General features: G+C 34.6%; 1 protein-coding gene and 1 long non-coding RNA gene across 8 annotated transcripts in view; one reads left to right on the forward strand and one right to left on the reverse strand.

The window, feature by feature from the left end:
- The window catches only part of GALNT13 (polypeptide N-acetylgalactosaminyltransferase 13), a 590,308-nt gene extending 579,764 nt beyond the window's left edge, over positions 1 to 10,544 (forward strand). For 5 of the 7 annotated variants that reach the window (XM_031651262.1, XM_031651266.1, XM_031651263.1 and 2 more), the window contains 2 exons: positions 2,963 to 3,160; positions 6,762 to 10,544. In XM_031651262.1, the coding sequence (XP_031507122.1) occupies positions 2,963 to 3,148 (186 nt within the window). In that variant the 3' untranslated portion in view covers positions 3,149 to 3,160; positions 6,762 to 10,544. The remainder of the gene's footprint in view (positions 1 to 2,962; positions 3,161 to 6,761) is intronic. The other 2 variants (XM_031651267.1, XM_031651268.1) reach the window with 1 other exon arrangement.
- LOC103876259 lies at positions 491 to 13,937 on the reverse strand. Its single transcript, XR_004176518.1, has 4 exons — positions 13,774 to 13,937; positions 2,393 to 2,456; positions 2,203 to 2,280; positions 491 to 526 (listed from the first exon to the last, which is right to left on the reverse strand). It is a non-coding gene; the product is annotated as an uncharacterized LOC103876259 (long non-coding RNA).
- Positions 13,938 to 17,487: the final 3,550 nt, after the last annotated feature.

Consider the following 17,487-nt stretch of genomic DNA (forward strand, 5'->3'; position numbering starts at 1 on the left):
GGCCTAATTTTACAATATTAATGGCTTTTATTTTGTCACCAAAATTATTTAGCCTGATTCCAGTTGGCTTTAAGTAGGAATTATATATTTGGAAGGGTAAATTTAGATGCTCCATGCCACATTTTATGTTAGTCAAACAAGCAAATATATATAAAGGCAGGAATCATTAATGTTTTTCTTATGTATTTTTATGTTATGATTGAAATATTGTACATCGCAGGAAATACCAAGGCTTTACATTCTAGAGGAGAACAATAAAGTAATGCCGTGTTATAAACAAAACTCAATACTAGCTTAGGGTTTAGATCCTATTTTCTAGTCAATATTTTAAATATGCTATAGGAAAATATATTTGGCAGTAAGTTGCATGTCAGCCTGGATGTCGCATTGTCTTCAAAATTGAGTTAATATAGCTGGATGCGGTGGCATGGGCCTGTAGTACCAGCTACTTGGCAAGCTGAGATGGGAGGATTGCTGGAGTCCAGGAGTTTGAGGCCAGCCTGGGCAATATAGTGAGACCATTTCTCTAAAAGAAAACAAAAGTAGACTAATTAGCCATGTGCAACAAAAACAGATATAACTAAGGGTTGATATGCCTAATAAAGAACATATAAACCCTTAGTTACTGTACTTTTTGAAGGGAAAATAGTATACCACATATAGAAATGTGCAAGGACTTGAATAAACAGCATAGTAGAAACATAGCCAAAGAAAATGGAAAAAAAGGTTTTAAAAAACATAAATACATAAAAATCATTTTATGTGTTATTGTATTCGTTTCTTGTTTATCCTATCAATATGGCAAGAAATGTTTTTAGCAGCAACTTGTAACATTGGTGAAGATGCAGTGATACCCGTATAGTATCCCGACATATAGCAAGCACAAGAAGTGTTAGCTGCTGCTGCTGTTATTACAAAATTACTGTTATAGATATATTTTAAAGAACTTTGCTAATATGTGTTAAAGTATTCATGTATTTGACCTTGCAATTTCACTTCTAAGAATCATTTCCAAAGAAATAATGACAGATATAGACATTGATGTTCAGAGATATTTGCCATTATTTATTATACAATAAATAGTTATATCTGTATGTATTACAAATAATGGCAAATGTCTCTGAACATCAACATATTGATCAAATATCTCTGAAATACAATATATTTTTGTTATTTGCAGTAGCTCCAAATTGGAAAGATATTCCCTGCAAATAAAAAAGTTAAATGGATTTTGGCAAATTCATTTCAGAGAAATAGTTTGTTTCTTAATAGTATGTTTTTAGATTATTTTAGATTATTTTAATGATAGAAAAAAAAATGCTCACAACATGAATAAAGGAATATTTGATTATATGACCTCAATTATATAAATTCATAAAATTATTAGAAGATACACACAATATTAATAATTGTTATCATTTCAAACAGTATACTCAGAAATAAATGAACTATGCTTTGTTTTCAAGCAAATGAAGACACTAAATAATTTTGTGTGTTTTTAAATGAAAAATAATTTTTGTCTCAATAAGGACAAGATTTGTAATTTTTCTTCTGGGCTATGGCTTTTTATAAGTACCTGGAATTAAAGTTCTTTGACTATTTTTTCATGGCCATTCATTTGATAAACACTTTTGGGAGGTATGTTTTTAAATGAAAATTCTATGTTGTATTTATGCCCTGGGGTTATGTTTCCAGAGGGTAAGCAAAATCATTTTTGTTTTGTTTTATGTCATAAAAATTAATTTTTATATTACAAATGAAATTAACATCATTTACACTAATATCTTTGATGTTAAAATGGCATTTTCCAAGAAAAGTTCACTTCAAGAAGAAATATCACTGAGGGTAGAGGATGATCTAGCCTAGCAGTTTTAAACAGTATGATGGAAAAATTCATGTTTGGTTAAAAAAAGAAACAAAAATATAAACTAGTCTTCTTAAAAAAAATCAAGCTATATAGTTAACAATATTATTTATAGTTACAGTTTTAATATCAACTACATAGTTAACAATACTATGAATAAAATGTTATTTTTTTCTTTCTTTACAAATTATATACTATTTTACTATAGAAGATAAATCCTTGAAAACATTAATCCAATAATTTGTGTACATTAAGCTGACTGAGAGAAGTAGCTTAATTTTAACAGAATTTATTGTCTGCACTGGTCTTGTACTAAGCATTTGAATCACCAGACTTACTTAGTGTATCCCATGGGCAGGCACTGAGCTTCAAGATGTAGGTGGCCATAGTCCGTGGCTTTCCTGGAGCTTATGTTCCTATAGAGGAAATAGATGGAGAGCAAGAAACGGACAGATAAATTAATTAATTGAAACTGTTTGGAGAATTAGATTAAGAGTTGATCTTTTTTTTTTTTCCTCCCTTCATTACCTGCCTTTCTAATTGACATCTAACGAAGGTGGCAATGTACATGTGGAACACAACCAGGTTAGCCCTGTAAAAACACAAGTGGGAGCAATTTGAGTACCATACTGTTCAAAGTAAAGCCTTAAAGCTAAATTATCCTCCAAATTTGTCCCTGATATTATTTAATTTTAGAGTGTAAGAATGAGGAGGCCAAGGGCCATAGTTGGACTTATCAACTATTTTGAATATCTACTCGCAAATAACTCATCTGGTACTAAAAAGCATTGTATTACTAGGATGAAGGCTGAGAATATAATCTTTTATATCTAAAAATAACCTTTTGCCAAAAATATTTCATCATTTAATCTTAAGCCCCTCTCCATATTCTCAGTTTTATCTTCATTTACTCCTTCCTTATAGGGTTGATATTAAAGCCATCTTAAAAAATGTGGCTCACAACTCCATGGATGCAATTATTGTGACATGTGCCTTCCATCTTTATCCAGTAGAAATTGCATGTTGCCTAGGATGATTGATTTATTACTGTCTTTGTACTTGATTTCGTCATTATTCATTATTTTCTTTGTCAAACAGACCCACACTCTTCTTCATATAATCACCCAGTCTTGTCTCTCAGTGAACAAAGTAGCTGATGGCTCCCAGCATCCTACAGTGGAAACCTGTAATGATAGCACTTTGCAAAAATGGCTACTAAGAAACTATACAAGAATGGAAATTTTTAGAAATATTTTTGGGAATTCTACTGATTACATTCTCTAATGATTTTTGGAGGTTTGTGTTGCAGATTTTATTAATTTTAGTATTTTTGTTATGTTCAGTTATTGAAATCTGGAAACTCCTTTAAAATGTGGTTAAGAAAAATTTTTATGTACCTTTTCTCCATGGAGTTAACTCTCTGTCTTTTACTTCTTAGTTACTCATTAATTTGGGGACTGCATATATTAAATTGTGTTTAGTCTATCCTTAATGAGTAGGTATGTTTTTGATTTTTTCTTTATTTTAAACATATATATGCATAAATATATTTGATGAACTGTATTATGACATATTAACTCTCTTTGAGGCGAACTATAGCCATGTTTATATGACAACAGGTTCTGCATCATCAGATCTGAAAAATATCAATTAAAAAACTAACAGGGTCAAAAAAAGATTGTTTCTAAAACAACAAAATCATTTATTTTTGTTTCTTTTTATTCAGATACTTTGGTTAAATGCAAATATGGCATATCCTTTCTAAAGTATCTTATTATTTCAATTAAAACACTAAGCAAGCGCATTATTAAAGACTAAGATGTGATTTTTCAATACCTTTATAAAGAAAATTATTTCTAAGCATTTCTTTATGGTTGCCTAAGTGAAATAATACTTTTTTTAAGTTGTATCTTTTATCTCTCACTTGTATGATTTGTGACTATCTTTTCAGTAAGCAATAAAATGAATCATTATTCAGGTCAACTGATAGGGAGTTCTTCTAAAGAGTGCAAATAAGAACATGTCCTACCTTTTAGTTTTAAGGGGTTTATTATCCAAAAAATAAAGGATTTTACTTTGTCCCTTACCTTACAATGAGAACACAGGAAGATTGGGGCATTTTTCTGGTTCAGATGAACCACTTAAATATTGTTAGTGGAGGAAACAATTGAGCTCAGAAGTCTTGTAACAAGGCTGGGAATGAAATTATGGAGAGGGGACAACTCATGGGGTACTAATTAGAACTATATTCCAGTCAAAGACATTCCAAATGTAAGAGTTGGTAAAGCTGGAAAAGTCTACGTCTTTTGCACAAAGAAAACTTGTATACAAAGCAATTTTTGTGTATTATCTTAGTTGCTTTCAAAGCAATCAAACCTGATATATGCATGCCAAAAGAGGAGGTTTAGGTTTAACTAAATTTTTATTCTCACAAGTCTACTATAGAGTGCTAGAGCAGAGACCACAGAGTGCTTCTCTCCATAGGAGAAATTGCGGCAGTTCCCTTAGCAGTTCTTATAGCCTTCTCCACAGGTGACAGTCTGTTGCAAGGAGATGAGATCCACATCAGGCAGATGTCAAAACCATCCTGGCTTACTGGCCTCACAGAAGATGATCTCTCCTTGTAACAACTCCATAGGCCTAGCTTCCAGGAACCGAATAAAACATAAAGAATTAGAAGTCTGCACTTAGAAAAGCCCAGTTTGCTTTTCTGTTAGTATATATATGCAATTTATCAGTTGCAGATGCCGTTTATCAATCAGAGTTCATTTTTACTATAAACAATGTAGGCTAGAAACGTAGTTAACATTTTTACCCTTTTGAGGTTGCCAGGGGATTCCAGTTAGTTGACTGAAGGTCAAATTTTTTTTAAAAAAGGGAAAAAGGATATTTGTAAGCATGTTTAAGTCTAAGTATTTTCTGACAAAGAACATGATTCCTCAGAATAATTCAAAGCATGCCTGAGTGTTCACAGCTAGTAAATAAGGGACAGGAATTTACCTGAGCCTAAAAGGTCTGGTTTTCTACTGCACTGCACTATAAAGAAGTGTTTAGTTGTTTCTTTGTCTCTGCAGCAGTGGGTTTTCACTACTAGTGAATTCCTTCAAATAAATCATGTATTGTTTAGAAAGAATAATAAAAACTATTGTTTTTAAAATTATTATTTGTGCAGTTGACAACATCTATTCACATGATCCTTAAAGAAAAATCTCAAGTCTGTGCTATATTTTGAACTAAGGTAACTGATAATTGATCAAAGCATTCAACTACTATGATATGTGATCGACTGCAATAAGACACTGGCAGTGCTTTCTGGGGTAGCTTAATGGGGAATAACATATGTGATATTTGAAAAATCGTACTTTTTTAAAAAAGGGATCTAATAGAAGTATGCAATGGTAAGTTATATTTTTGAAAGAGAATATATACATAAAGGACCACAGGTACGTAACAAAAATTAAGCCATTTTGTTGATTTTTTAACTAGAACTGTTTAGAAAAAATATATATTGTTTTCATTATGTATCTTTATTTTTTCAAGCTGGCTACTGGTTGAATTTCTGGCATCATAAGTGTAAATCAGCCATCTTCTTGCCTATCTTTGGCCATTTATTCCTTTCTTTGTTTTTTAGTGTAAATAACTTGATTCCATGTTTTGAAAGAGCAACAACAAAGGTCTCAATCTTGAAATCTCCTTTGCATCTAATTGCCTTGCTCTTTTAATTTCCTGCTTGCTGTTTCTTAGGCCTCCTCTACCACAAATCTATTCTCCCTTCCATCGTTTCTTACAACAGTGCAGGCCACGATGTTTTCAGTCCTAATCTAAACAAATTACAATCGTCTGGCTGTTATTTCTCTACCATTTTTATTGCCCACCTCTTATGTTTACTTTCATTCCATTTTCAATGTAGTATCAAGAGGCAAAAAAAAAAACCATTTTGTTTACCTTTAATTTTGGTAATTTGCAAAAAAAAAAAAAAGTAGAGTGCTATTTTCAAGATATATTTGCAAATTATCTCTCATACATTCAAATACTTCGCTTCTGGTTGGAGAGGTTTCCATATAATATGGTCCTAGGTATTGCCCATGAAATAGCAGAAATATATATAATTAGTATGTATAAATCATGTTGATTTAAAATGTATATCTGAAAAGTCCAAAAATGTGATTTCCAATGTACGTAAAGATGCCAAAGAGAAGATATATAATGACTGGTTAACATACAATTATTGGAATTTATGAATAAACCAAAATATAAATATAATGTTTAAAAATATATGATCATCATGCCCCTGTTTTTATTTGTTATATTTTTAAGATTCTTAAAAATACAGACCAAACTATTGTAAAGATTTTATCAAGTAAGACAGATTAATTTTTGCTCTGATAATCACTTTCTACAATGAATGTCTTACAGTCACAGATACTATAGCTTGTTTAGTATTTTGAAATGGGAACATCTCTAGCAGTTTTGTTCATTTGGGTCACAGCTGTGCCATCTATTTGCATGTTTACCAAATGGTTACTGAATAACACATGCCTAAGAAAACTAAGCTTTTACAAAAGCTTGTTAATATTTGCAGTCCTCAACTGAACTCAGAGCTCACAAATGGGCTTTTTGCAAAGGAGCCTGAATTCTTGGCAACGCTTGATAAATGTCAGCCAGTTTCTTTAACCATCTGCAAATAAAGGTATATTAGACAATGATGACTTCATAACAGTCAAAGTTGTATAATAATTAATCCAGGGACACCTGTGCACAGTTCCTTTTACAAACCTATCACAGTGTATTATACTAAAAAAATCATAAAGGATTTTTTAGAGAACAGATTTCATCTGATGTGCTAGTGAAGCTAAAGATGAAATAAGCTGCACTGATTATTGGTTATCTTTTACAGAGACTCACGTTGCGACATGTTAACAGTAACCAATGTCTCGATGAACCTTCTGAAGAAGACAAAATGGTGCCTACAATGCAGGACTGTAGTGGAAGCAGATCCCAACAGTGGCTGCTAAGGAACATGACCTTGGGCACATGAAGACCATGTCCTCCAAGCCATGAAAGTGTCTACGCTTTTGTTTTTCCATTATTTCAATTGGGAGAAAATATTGACTTTGCTGAATTGAAAGTTTTAAAAATCCTTTTAGTATTCTAAAACACAATTGTTTCTAATTCGTTTCTAGAAATGTTTGCTTATTTCCCTACTAAAATTTGTATCTGATAAAAGCACATAAAAATATAAATAATAGCAAATTATTATTAAACAACAGAACAACTTGTAAAACAAACTGTTTGCTTTAAGAAAAATCTTTATTGCACTCATGTCATAGGGTTAATTGGAGGTTATTTTATTTTTGGTTGTCATGGTGATTGAAAGAGATAATGTAAATGCCTTATAAAATCATCTTCATTATGAAATATTATCAGTTGCTTTATAAACTCACCCATTTTACCGATCCTTCATGGAAACATGTTTGAATTCTATGTCTACAACAGGGCCACATATTAAATTATTTCTGAATGGTGAATTCATCCTACAAAATATTCCAAGTTTTGGACAAAGAAAAACATTACATTGGATATTGAATTCATAGAGCCTTTACAGAAGCATCACATTTAAACCAATGTGAATCCAAAAAAGAGAAGGAAAATTTTTAAATTCAATTTAAAGGACATAAAAAAAAGAAATCCATGAAGCATTGAGGGGAACAAGACGAGTCTAATCCGCAGTGCTTCAATCATTGTGAGAGAACTCAAAGTGGGTTGCAATTATTCCTAACACAGGCTGAAGCTAAACAATCTTGCTTCCAGAGTTTATGTTGGAAACTCAATTCTTAACCAAAATCTTGGTCTCCACAAACTCTACCATCCCTTTTCTCTTCACTCTATAGACAGTGGCATGCCACTGATGCTGTACAGAATTGTAGGTGAAAGGGAGAATTTTAGACTTAATTTTTAACTCTATTGCACTTAAAGATTTTAGTTAGGTCACCACTGTCATTTTCATTTTCTATGTTAAAGAATACCTTTCAGTGCTATGCTCCAATATCTAAAAATTTTATCACCAGGGGAATAAACTCAACACACATTCATTAAGCTTTTATTGTAATTAAACTGCTATATATTGTTTGCCATATATTATGGTCCGAGGAACATAGTTATAATTAGGCTAGATTCACATTTTCTTTTCTCATCTTAAAACCCTTTATGCTCAAAATACATTAACAGAGGCCATGAAAAGGAAAAAAAATCAGAATTTTGCTAATAAGTTTTTGTATTTGACAGCATTTAAAATGCTCATAGAGTTACCCTATATATGTATGTTATTCATTATAAATGCACTCAGCAGCTAAGAGAAATTCGAGAGGAAAAATGGAAGAAGTGTTTTCTGGAGCAGAAGATTCCACTTCTGTGGTCCTCATCTTTACTTAAAAAGCTCTTATAGAAAGGATTAATCATTCTGACTGCATACAAACTCTCTATGTCTCTGACTTGCACATACACTGCTTTATAATGAAAATGAGGACACTTTCTGATTGTCAGTAAAATCTTAAATGATTTTTGCAACTGGTATTCCTTCCTCTTTTGACTTTTTATTGGTACAACTGTAGGGAAGAATCTGCAACCTGGAGCATTTCAGGTTTGCTCTTTAAATATAGACACCCCTCACCATGAGCTCTCCGGGAATCCGTGACTTTCCTAAAATTGTAAGCAAAATGTTGAATATCAGGGCATTTTTTTTCTGAAGTGGGAGTATGTCGCTTACAGCAAACTTGGAAAGAAGGCTATGACTCACAAGAGGCAGTGAACCATTGCCTTAAATTATTAGCAGCCTCTCAAGTCCATTGAGGCCTCGTGTAAAATTCCCATCTTTCATTTTTACACTCCTCTTCTCCCCTCATTTCCTTTTCTCCTGACTAAGGTAAAAAGACCCTGCACAGCATTATTACTTAAGTTGAAAAAGCTTCAACTCTCAAGGACTCATGTATACCATATGTTCCACTTATTGATTTGTCAGTCAAAATGCATGTTACGTAGAAAATGGTCAATGGCAAATTTTTATAAATACAGCTACCCCATCAAAGCTGAACTTGAAACATTTTAGCAGCATTTTAAATATGTGAAAGTTCGTTATGGTCATGGTGAGAAACTAAAACTACATGAGTTTCATGCTAGAAAAGAATTTTTCAAGAATCTTCAGATGGCTTGAACGCATGCCATTACAGTATCTAACAAAAAGTGGCCTAAAATATAAAACACTCAACACTAGAAAGCAATGACTAACATATAATTTGTTTTCAAAAATGTTTATTGTCTTCAGTACAAAAAGTTAAAACCATGATTGGATTCATAATGCACTTGTCTTATAGATCCCTTATTTATGGAGCTAGACTGATATATTTCAAACCAATCTCTTCTGTGGTCTTCTCCATCTCAGTTAATGCAACTTCAACCTTCCAGATGCTCAGGTCAAAAACTGAAAGTTGCTTTTGACTCCTCTATTTCTGTTTCAACTTTCATCTAATCCAACAGCAAATTCCCTTGATGCTACCTTTGAAATTAACTAGAAAAGAATGACTTGCCGCCACATCCACTAGGTGTCACTACCTCTAACCTTTTTAATCGCAATATGCTTATTATTTAGTTCCCTAATTTCCTAGTCCTTGTCTTGAACAATCTTTTCTCAATACACCAGCCATAGTGATTCTGTTAACCATGAATTTGATTGTGTCATTTCCCTGCTCACAATCTTCCAATGACTTCTCCCTCCAGTGGCCTTCAAGGTCCTTCATGAGTGTTACCCCTCTACACATCCACACCACTCACCACACATACATACACATGCACACACACACAGATACAATTCCACCTTTTTCTAACGCCATCTCTTATCTCTTATTATTCTGCCTCTTACTTACCCCACTATGGATCCCAAGAAAGTTCCCGCTTTAGTGTTTTGTTCCCTCTGCCCCAGAGAGCTCCCATTAGTGGTCTCAGTTCAAATATTATCTTATCAGTAAGACAAACCCTTCTCCCATCTGCCCTCCCTATCCCCTGTACCTGACAATCTAAAAAGTTTGCTTCTTTATTTCTGTCTGCACTTCCCCCTCCCCAGCCCCAAACATGCCCATCACATGCCCTAGAAGGTAAGTCCCATGAAGGCAGGGGCTTTGTCAGGTTTGTTCATTTGGTATTTCTGGCATATATATTCTTTAAATATTTCTTGAATTAACGAACTGAAAAATGTGTGTTAAAGTTGCTAAGTGTTACTGTATCATACTTTTTTTGTATTTTAAAATTTAAAATAAAGGCTAATATATTTAGACAGGATTTCCAATAACTTTGTCTTCAAGTTATAATTTTCTTCGTAATATTCTTCACATTAAACTGTGGACTATATATTATTTTCTGGATAAAATATCCTGCCTTATGGAAATGAAATATGATATTTTATTAAAATGCTGCTATATTACATAAGTTGCTTCATTAAGCTAAAAATAGTTTTAATTTTTATTTTTTGTGTCCAATGCCACCTGAAGGTATACGATTTTGACTTTTAAAGAGATATCATTGTCTTAAAAAGTATGTATTTTCTTGATTTCATAAGAATTATTACTAAATTTATCTTCTAAGTGCAGTCAATGGAATAAACACAATTAGAGATTTTTAAAGGACTTTACAGATGACGTTGTCTTAGTTTTTCTGTTTATAGATAATAAGACTGAAACCCAGATACGTAATATAACTTTTCTAAAGATCATATATCTATAAGTTGTGTTGCTTGGACCCCTTATTGTTAATGTAAACTAATACTGTCACTCAAAAAATTACAGAAATGGAATAATAATGAGAAAAATATCTTCATTAGACATGTTATGGGGCCAGGCACAGTGGCTTACAGCTGTAATCCCAGCACTTTGGGAGGCTGAGGTGGGCGGATCACTTGAGTTCAGAAGTTGGAGACCAGCCTGGCCAACATGACGAAACTCTGTCTCTACTAAAAATACAAAAATTAGCTGGATGTGGTGGCACACGCCTGTAATCCCAACTACTCGGGAGGCTGATGTGGAGAATTGCTTGAACCTGGGAGGCAGAGGCTGCAGTGAGCCAGGATCACACCACTGCACTTCAGCCTCAAGACTCTGTCTCAAAAAAAAAAAAAAGAAAGTTTCTGACTAGTACATTGATTCTTTAGAAATATTTAAATTCTTACTACTAATTTAAATAAAATTAGTTCTTTAAAATAATACAAGCACTAAGACCTACAGCAGAAATAAACTACCAAGAAAAAACATGATTACAGGAACATCCAATCATTATCTGGCAAACTGGGTTTCAGGGAAGCAAAGCCTCTTCAGTAGTAACTAATGGAACATACTCACTTTCATTTTTCCTTCTAATTATCTTCAAGTTAAAAGTAGGGTTTGGCCCACAGCTTGCACAGAGAATTAGACCATCTATTACTGTGAAGACTGGGTAGGTTCTATGATATGGAGCTTCAAAGACTGCAGTGAAATCAGCAGAGATTTCTAGGCTTCCCAGTGGAGCTCTGTAAACTCTAGTAAACACAATCCATAAATTTGATTTTGCCACGGTGCTTAGAAACAGTCTAATAAATAAAAGGGAAAAAAGTGTACAGAGAGAGAAAAAATAACTACACTAAAACAGAACTGTTTTTACCTTTTAAAAAATTCGGTGGGAGGTTAGGAACATATTCTGAATTGGTTCAGTAAACCTCAAAATACTGTCTCCCCCACACATGGTTTTACCACTTAAGAAATGATGATTGTATCTGCTCACAACCATTTTACTTGCATCTCATTTACAGATGCTAAATCTAGTCTCAGAGGAGGCAAAACTTGTATGCATTCTTAAGTTATAAAGTGTACTGATTTCACAAATTGAAGAATTTTAGAAATTCAGATTTTTCATGGATGTGTCACCATCCATAGCTGTCATGCTGCATAGCTGATATCTGCTGCAAATCTTGAATAAATTTCCAATTCAGTTGGGCAGCAAAAATTCAATTAGATCTTAAGGCAGTTTGTGTTTCAGGATTCCACCTCTGCCCATTTTCCCCAATATGTTAAAATATGGAATAGGTGAAATCAGCCCCTCTTATGTACAGTACATGGACACATCTGTTGTGACTACACCATGTTCGAACTGCTACTAAATATCAGCTGTGTATGAATTTACGGTGTTGAATGAGCACCAGCAATGTGTTTTAAATAATTTGTGTATATTTGTAGCCCAGTTTCTTTTATATTGGTCAATAAATTCTAAAGACACTTTTCATTGTATGTGTTTTAAAAGAAAAATCCCTCTGAAATACTAGTGAATTCAGGGCAGCTCTTTTCTTAAGGATCCTTTAAGATAAAGACCACTTCTGCGATACTTGTGTTATGTTATATAAAGTTATTTTGTTTTTGTTTTTAGCTGGGGAGAACAAATCACTCAATATTCTGTTTTTAAAGAGTTAGAATGAGAATGGAAAATTAGATGATTAAGGCTATAACACTTTTTTAAAATGAGATTTTCATCATGCATTCAATTGGTGTGAAAATGAAAGTAAGCCGCTGCTTGGTTCCAGTTGTACTGAAATTTCAGCTAAAAATAGCACAAGGGGGAAAAAAAGAATGATTACATGTGTTTTTTTGTTTCTTGTGTGTGTGTGTGTGTGTGTGTGGTTTTTTTTTTTCTATTTCAGCTTTTGTTGTTGTTGTTGTTGTTGTTGTTTTGGTCAGTGTAGCCACAGCTAGAAAGGAGTAATTTCAAAAATGTTTTAGATATATGCTTGGCACCTAGTGCTTTAACATTTATAAAAGTAGATTGTGCCTAATGACACATTTTAAATACTGTAAGCATTGCTAGATGATATAATTGTTCTTTTGCTGTAAATTTAAATATTTATACATTTTTGTAGAATTAAAATATGCCAATTTAGTTTTCCTTTGGTATATATTGCCTTTTTTGAAAATAAATGGGTAACATTTCAAATAGATAAACATCAGTATTTTATGCTTAACTTCCATGTTTGTAGATTATTTAAATAAATGATTAAGTGCCTATGAATATCTCCTAGCACCAAGAAAATGTTGTGTTCCCAGCATAATTTTGTTACCAAAATATATAAAATAGAAACACAAAAATATGCATGATTTAAAAGTATTTATTTTTGATTCTGAAATGATTTGAGGTGGATTTTTTCTTTCTGTTTTATAAAAATGACTAATAATAGAAAAATTTAAAAGTCTCATATCAATGATAAAAACTATTTTTCAGAATATAGGCCATGCCCAACACCCAGATTCTAAGACTGAAATCTTAAAAGACAGTCTGCCAGGGTGAGAGGAAGATGGAGAGAAGCAGCCTACTCCACAGCACAGTGACTCCCCAGGATCAACTATTCAGTCTTAACCACCAAGATAATCAAAAAGAGCATTTAATTTTCCAAGGCGGAGAAAGGAAGGAAGGGAAGGAAGAGAGAAGCAAGAATAGAGAAGAAAAGAAGGAAAGGAAAGGAGAGGGAAGGGGAGGGGTGGAGAGGGAAGGGAAGAGAGAAGATTCTAATATCTGTTTTCATAATTTTATTCTGAAGAGACTCATCTGAAATGTCCTGTTCAGAAGTCCATTGATTTGCAAACATGAACGCCTTGTTAGTTTTCCACAACTTATAACTGTCAGCACGTGTAAAGGACATTTCTAGATTTTGTGTCTTACACACAAAAATGTCCCTTCTTGGCTTTCTGGAAACCAAGTGTGACTCCAGATACCCAACCCTGTTACTCTCTTTTCGGTTACTCTTGTCCACGCACAGCATACATTTCCAGCAGTAACCAGGTGCTCAAGTATAACCTAATAAAAGAGCCCCACCCACTTCAGGTTTTGATAGATCCATAACTTACCCTGTCTTGCTTTTCATCAGCACCTGGTAGAAACAGCATGTGAGCTCTTATGCTCAGAACTGTGCTTTCCTCTTCCTCCTCAGCCAAGGATATTATCAGGTAGACTTTCCGCTGACTCACTCATTTTCTGATATAATGAATTTTTTCCCCCCGTAAGACAGAGGATATTAATCACCAATCTCTGCTTCCACTGTGGGAAAGAGTTGGTAGGTAGCCTACTGAAATTCTTTTGACAGAAGTCTCTTCACCAATTTTTTGAAGCAAAAACCTAGGTAAACATGCAAACATCTAAAACAGATTTTACAGTTTTCTCTGCAATACAAAACACATGAACTTGGTGCAGCAAGCACTCTATCTACTACATGATAACATATATAAGGTGGAGGCTGTGAGATCAACATTGTCTAAACAATCAAGGTCAGAATTTAACATACGCTTCCTTAAGACTAACGGGACCTGTGCTCTCAGCCCCGAGTCTGCAGCTTCCTTTCTCTATGTACCTGTGAAACGTTTTGACTTTTAAACAATGACATGAAGTTAAGTTGCATATATAAAAGCACTTCAAATGGGTGGAGGATCCATTTCTTCCCACATACTTAGCTTTTTGAAACTCTAGCTTCCATTAGTGGATTTAGAAACATTTGACTCAGTAGCTCACCAACTCCTCCTTTGGATATACTTTCTTCATTTTTTTGGTTTTACTTCCACCTCATTGGCCAGTGATTTCCCATTTCCTTGGCTAAGCTTTCCCTTCTTTCTTCCATGTCTTAATATTGGAGTGCCTCGAGGTGCAGTCCTTGGCCTTCTCAATTTGCATTGACATCTGAAACTTGGTGTGTCCAAAACTGACCTTTTTGCCTTCTCCTACAAATCTGTTCGACCCAGACATTTTCCATCTCAGTTGATGGCAACTCCATTTTGCCAGTTGCTGAGGCCAATAATCTTGGTATCCTTGAAATCTCTCTATTAGAAAATCTCCTTGATCCCACCTTGACAGTGTTTGCTGAATCTGACCACTACTTTACACCTCAACTATTTCCATCCTGGTCTGAACCACCAACCAACCTATAGCTGGAGTCTCCTGACTGGTTTCCCAGTTGCTTGCACACTTGCCTCCTCCATAGTCTGTCTCAAAGAGAGCCTTAAATTTATATTTAAAAAAATAGTTTAAAAGAGAGCCAGAATAATGCTATAAAATGTAACCCAGATATGTCTCTCTTCTGCTCAAAATCATCCAGTGCCTTCCTGTTTTGCATAAAGTAAAAGGCTATGTCCTTATAAGAGCCAAACACACTGCATGCTGATCTGGCCCCTATTAACTCTCTGACTTCCTACCACACAATGTTTCCCCTTATTCGCTTCATCCCAAACACTCTGTCCTTGCTGTTGATCTGAACAAGCCAGGCATGTCCTTGGTTTAGGGCCTCTACCGGAATACTTGTTCTTAGATATCTACATGGGAACTCAATAGCTTTGATCACAACTAAATTCTCCATGAGATCCCCTATCTGCTCTTTGTCATACTGTAGCCTAATTTACTTATCATTTTTAATGCTTAGTTGTTCAGTGCCTCTTTCTCTCTACTCCTCACCCCTACCAAGCACCCTTGCCCCTTGAATAAAAGGTACCGCAAAACAGGAATCTGGATTTCATTGTGATACAATGCAAGTATCTAAAATAATACCTGGCACATTCTAGGCACCCAATACACATCTGTTGAGTATCAAATGAATTTCCATCCTTCCATTCTATTGGTGCATTGTATTCCATGCAAGGGACTTGGGAGTTGGTGGGAAAAGGGTTGGAGGCAAAGAGAGAACTTTAACATTTTTCTTGTTCTTTATATTGATACAGTTTACACTTTTTTTTTTTTTTTTTTTTTTTTTTTTGAGGCGGAGCCTTGCTCTATCGCCCAGGCTGGAGTGCAGTGGCCGGATCTCAGCTCACTGCAAGCTCCGCCTCCCGAGTTTATGCCATTCTCCTGCCTCAGCCTCCCGAGCAGCTGGGAATACAGGCGCCCGCCACCTCGCCCGGCTAGTTTTTTGTATTTTTTTTTTTTTAGTAGAGATGGGGTTTCACCATGTTAGCCAGGATGGTCTCGATCTCCTGACCTCGTGATCCACCCGTCTCAGCCTCCCAAAGTGCTGGGATTACAGGCTTGAGCCACCGCGCCCGGCCCCTCCACTACACTTTTTAATGTCCTCCTACTAATAGGATTATGTCATTTATCTTCATTGCAAGGCTATTAATTTTTAAGGGAATGGATGCATTTGGAACTTGAGACAATTCCATAATCATACAACTATTAGGCTAATTATATTTTGTATCATCCGGATGAGCATTTTTTTATCTAACAGAAGCATGGTTTTGGGGGATAGAATAATGGAATGTTAGCATGACAAGGCAGCTGGAGATGTGATCATAAAAACAAAAAAAGTTGCGGTAGACTATTTGTACAAATTTATTGTAATATCTTTCTAAGGCTTATTTCTGAAAACTATGTACTTAGACATTCCTAAGGATACATATAAAGGAAATGTATAGTATAAATTTATAGATTCCAAGTTAAAATAAAAGACTGAAAATTACATTCTCCCTCCTGTGTCTTTTATTAGGGTCACCATTTATGTGCCCAAGTCTCTGGCGATAGGTGCGGAGATGGATTTCTCTCTCTGATGTTTGTCAAAATCTTAGGTGGTGTTAGCTGTACACTAAATATGACATTCTCTTATCGTTCATATACTATGGACAGATCCATGAGGTGCTAACTATCCTATCACGATTGGCAAGAGGTGGGAGTACAGGTTCTTTTTAACTGCACTGCAGGACCAGGCTCTGAAGAGAGCTGCTTAGATCTAACAGAGATTTCTTTCAGTAACAATCAAGTAGGAGAAGAGCCACGTTTGCTAAGGTAACTGCTCAGGTCAGTTTTATTTACCTTGAAATAGAATCTGACCTTTTTATCCTGTGGTTAGAGTACAGTAGGAAGAGTATGGATTTTGAAGCTAGGTAACTAAGGTTGTCATCTCACATGGGCCACATACCATCTAAGCTGACAGTTGTACTTGTCCATATCAATGCCAGTGCCCACCGCAGGCCCACCTTGAAGGGCTTTTTTGAGGGTTAGCAATGATTCAGGTAAACTGCCTCTTGCACCAAATATTAGCTACATAAGTTTACTTCAGTCTTCTATGTTCATTGTAATTCTTCCATGTAGAAGAATAACTGACACAAAAACTGCTTTTAATGAATAAGAAATGTCCAGGCATTTTGTTTTTCTTTTCCCTTATTTTCCCATCATGAATAGAAATTGGCTTCTGTTTTGCATCATAAGCAGACTAAACACCCTGTGTTTTGTCCCTCTAGGCCTGCAAGTCAGTGGAGGAGACAGAACCCTATAGCAGATACATTTTGGAACTTCAGATATTTATGTAAGAAGCTCTTGAAATCAGCTTTTCTCAAAAGTAGCACCTTAGATTTACAGAAGTAAGCCCAGAATGCAAACAGTTTTAACCGTTCTTCAGTAGCTACCATACTGACATCCAAAACTTTGTTTATGATAAGCTATGTTGATCCTTAAAGCTGTGCTTTATAGAAAAATATTTTGAAAGGATTTCCAATGCTGTTTGACTTATCGCTGCTTTGTTTTCCAAAGATGCAAGTAGCAGCAGAACTCAAATTAATGTACATGTGCCAGTACATGAGTCATGACGT

Source organism: Papio anubis, chromosome 10 (genome assembly GCF_008728515.1).
Source record: "Papio anubis isolate 15944 chromosome 10, Panubis1.0, whole genome shotgun sequence".
Classification (NCBI taxonomy): Eukaryota; Metazoa; Chordata; class Mammalia; order Primates; family Cercopithecidae; genus Papio; species Papio anubis.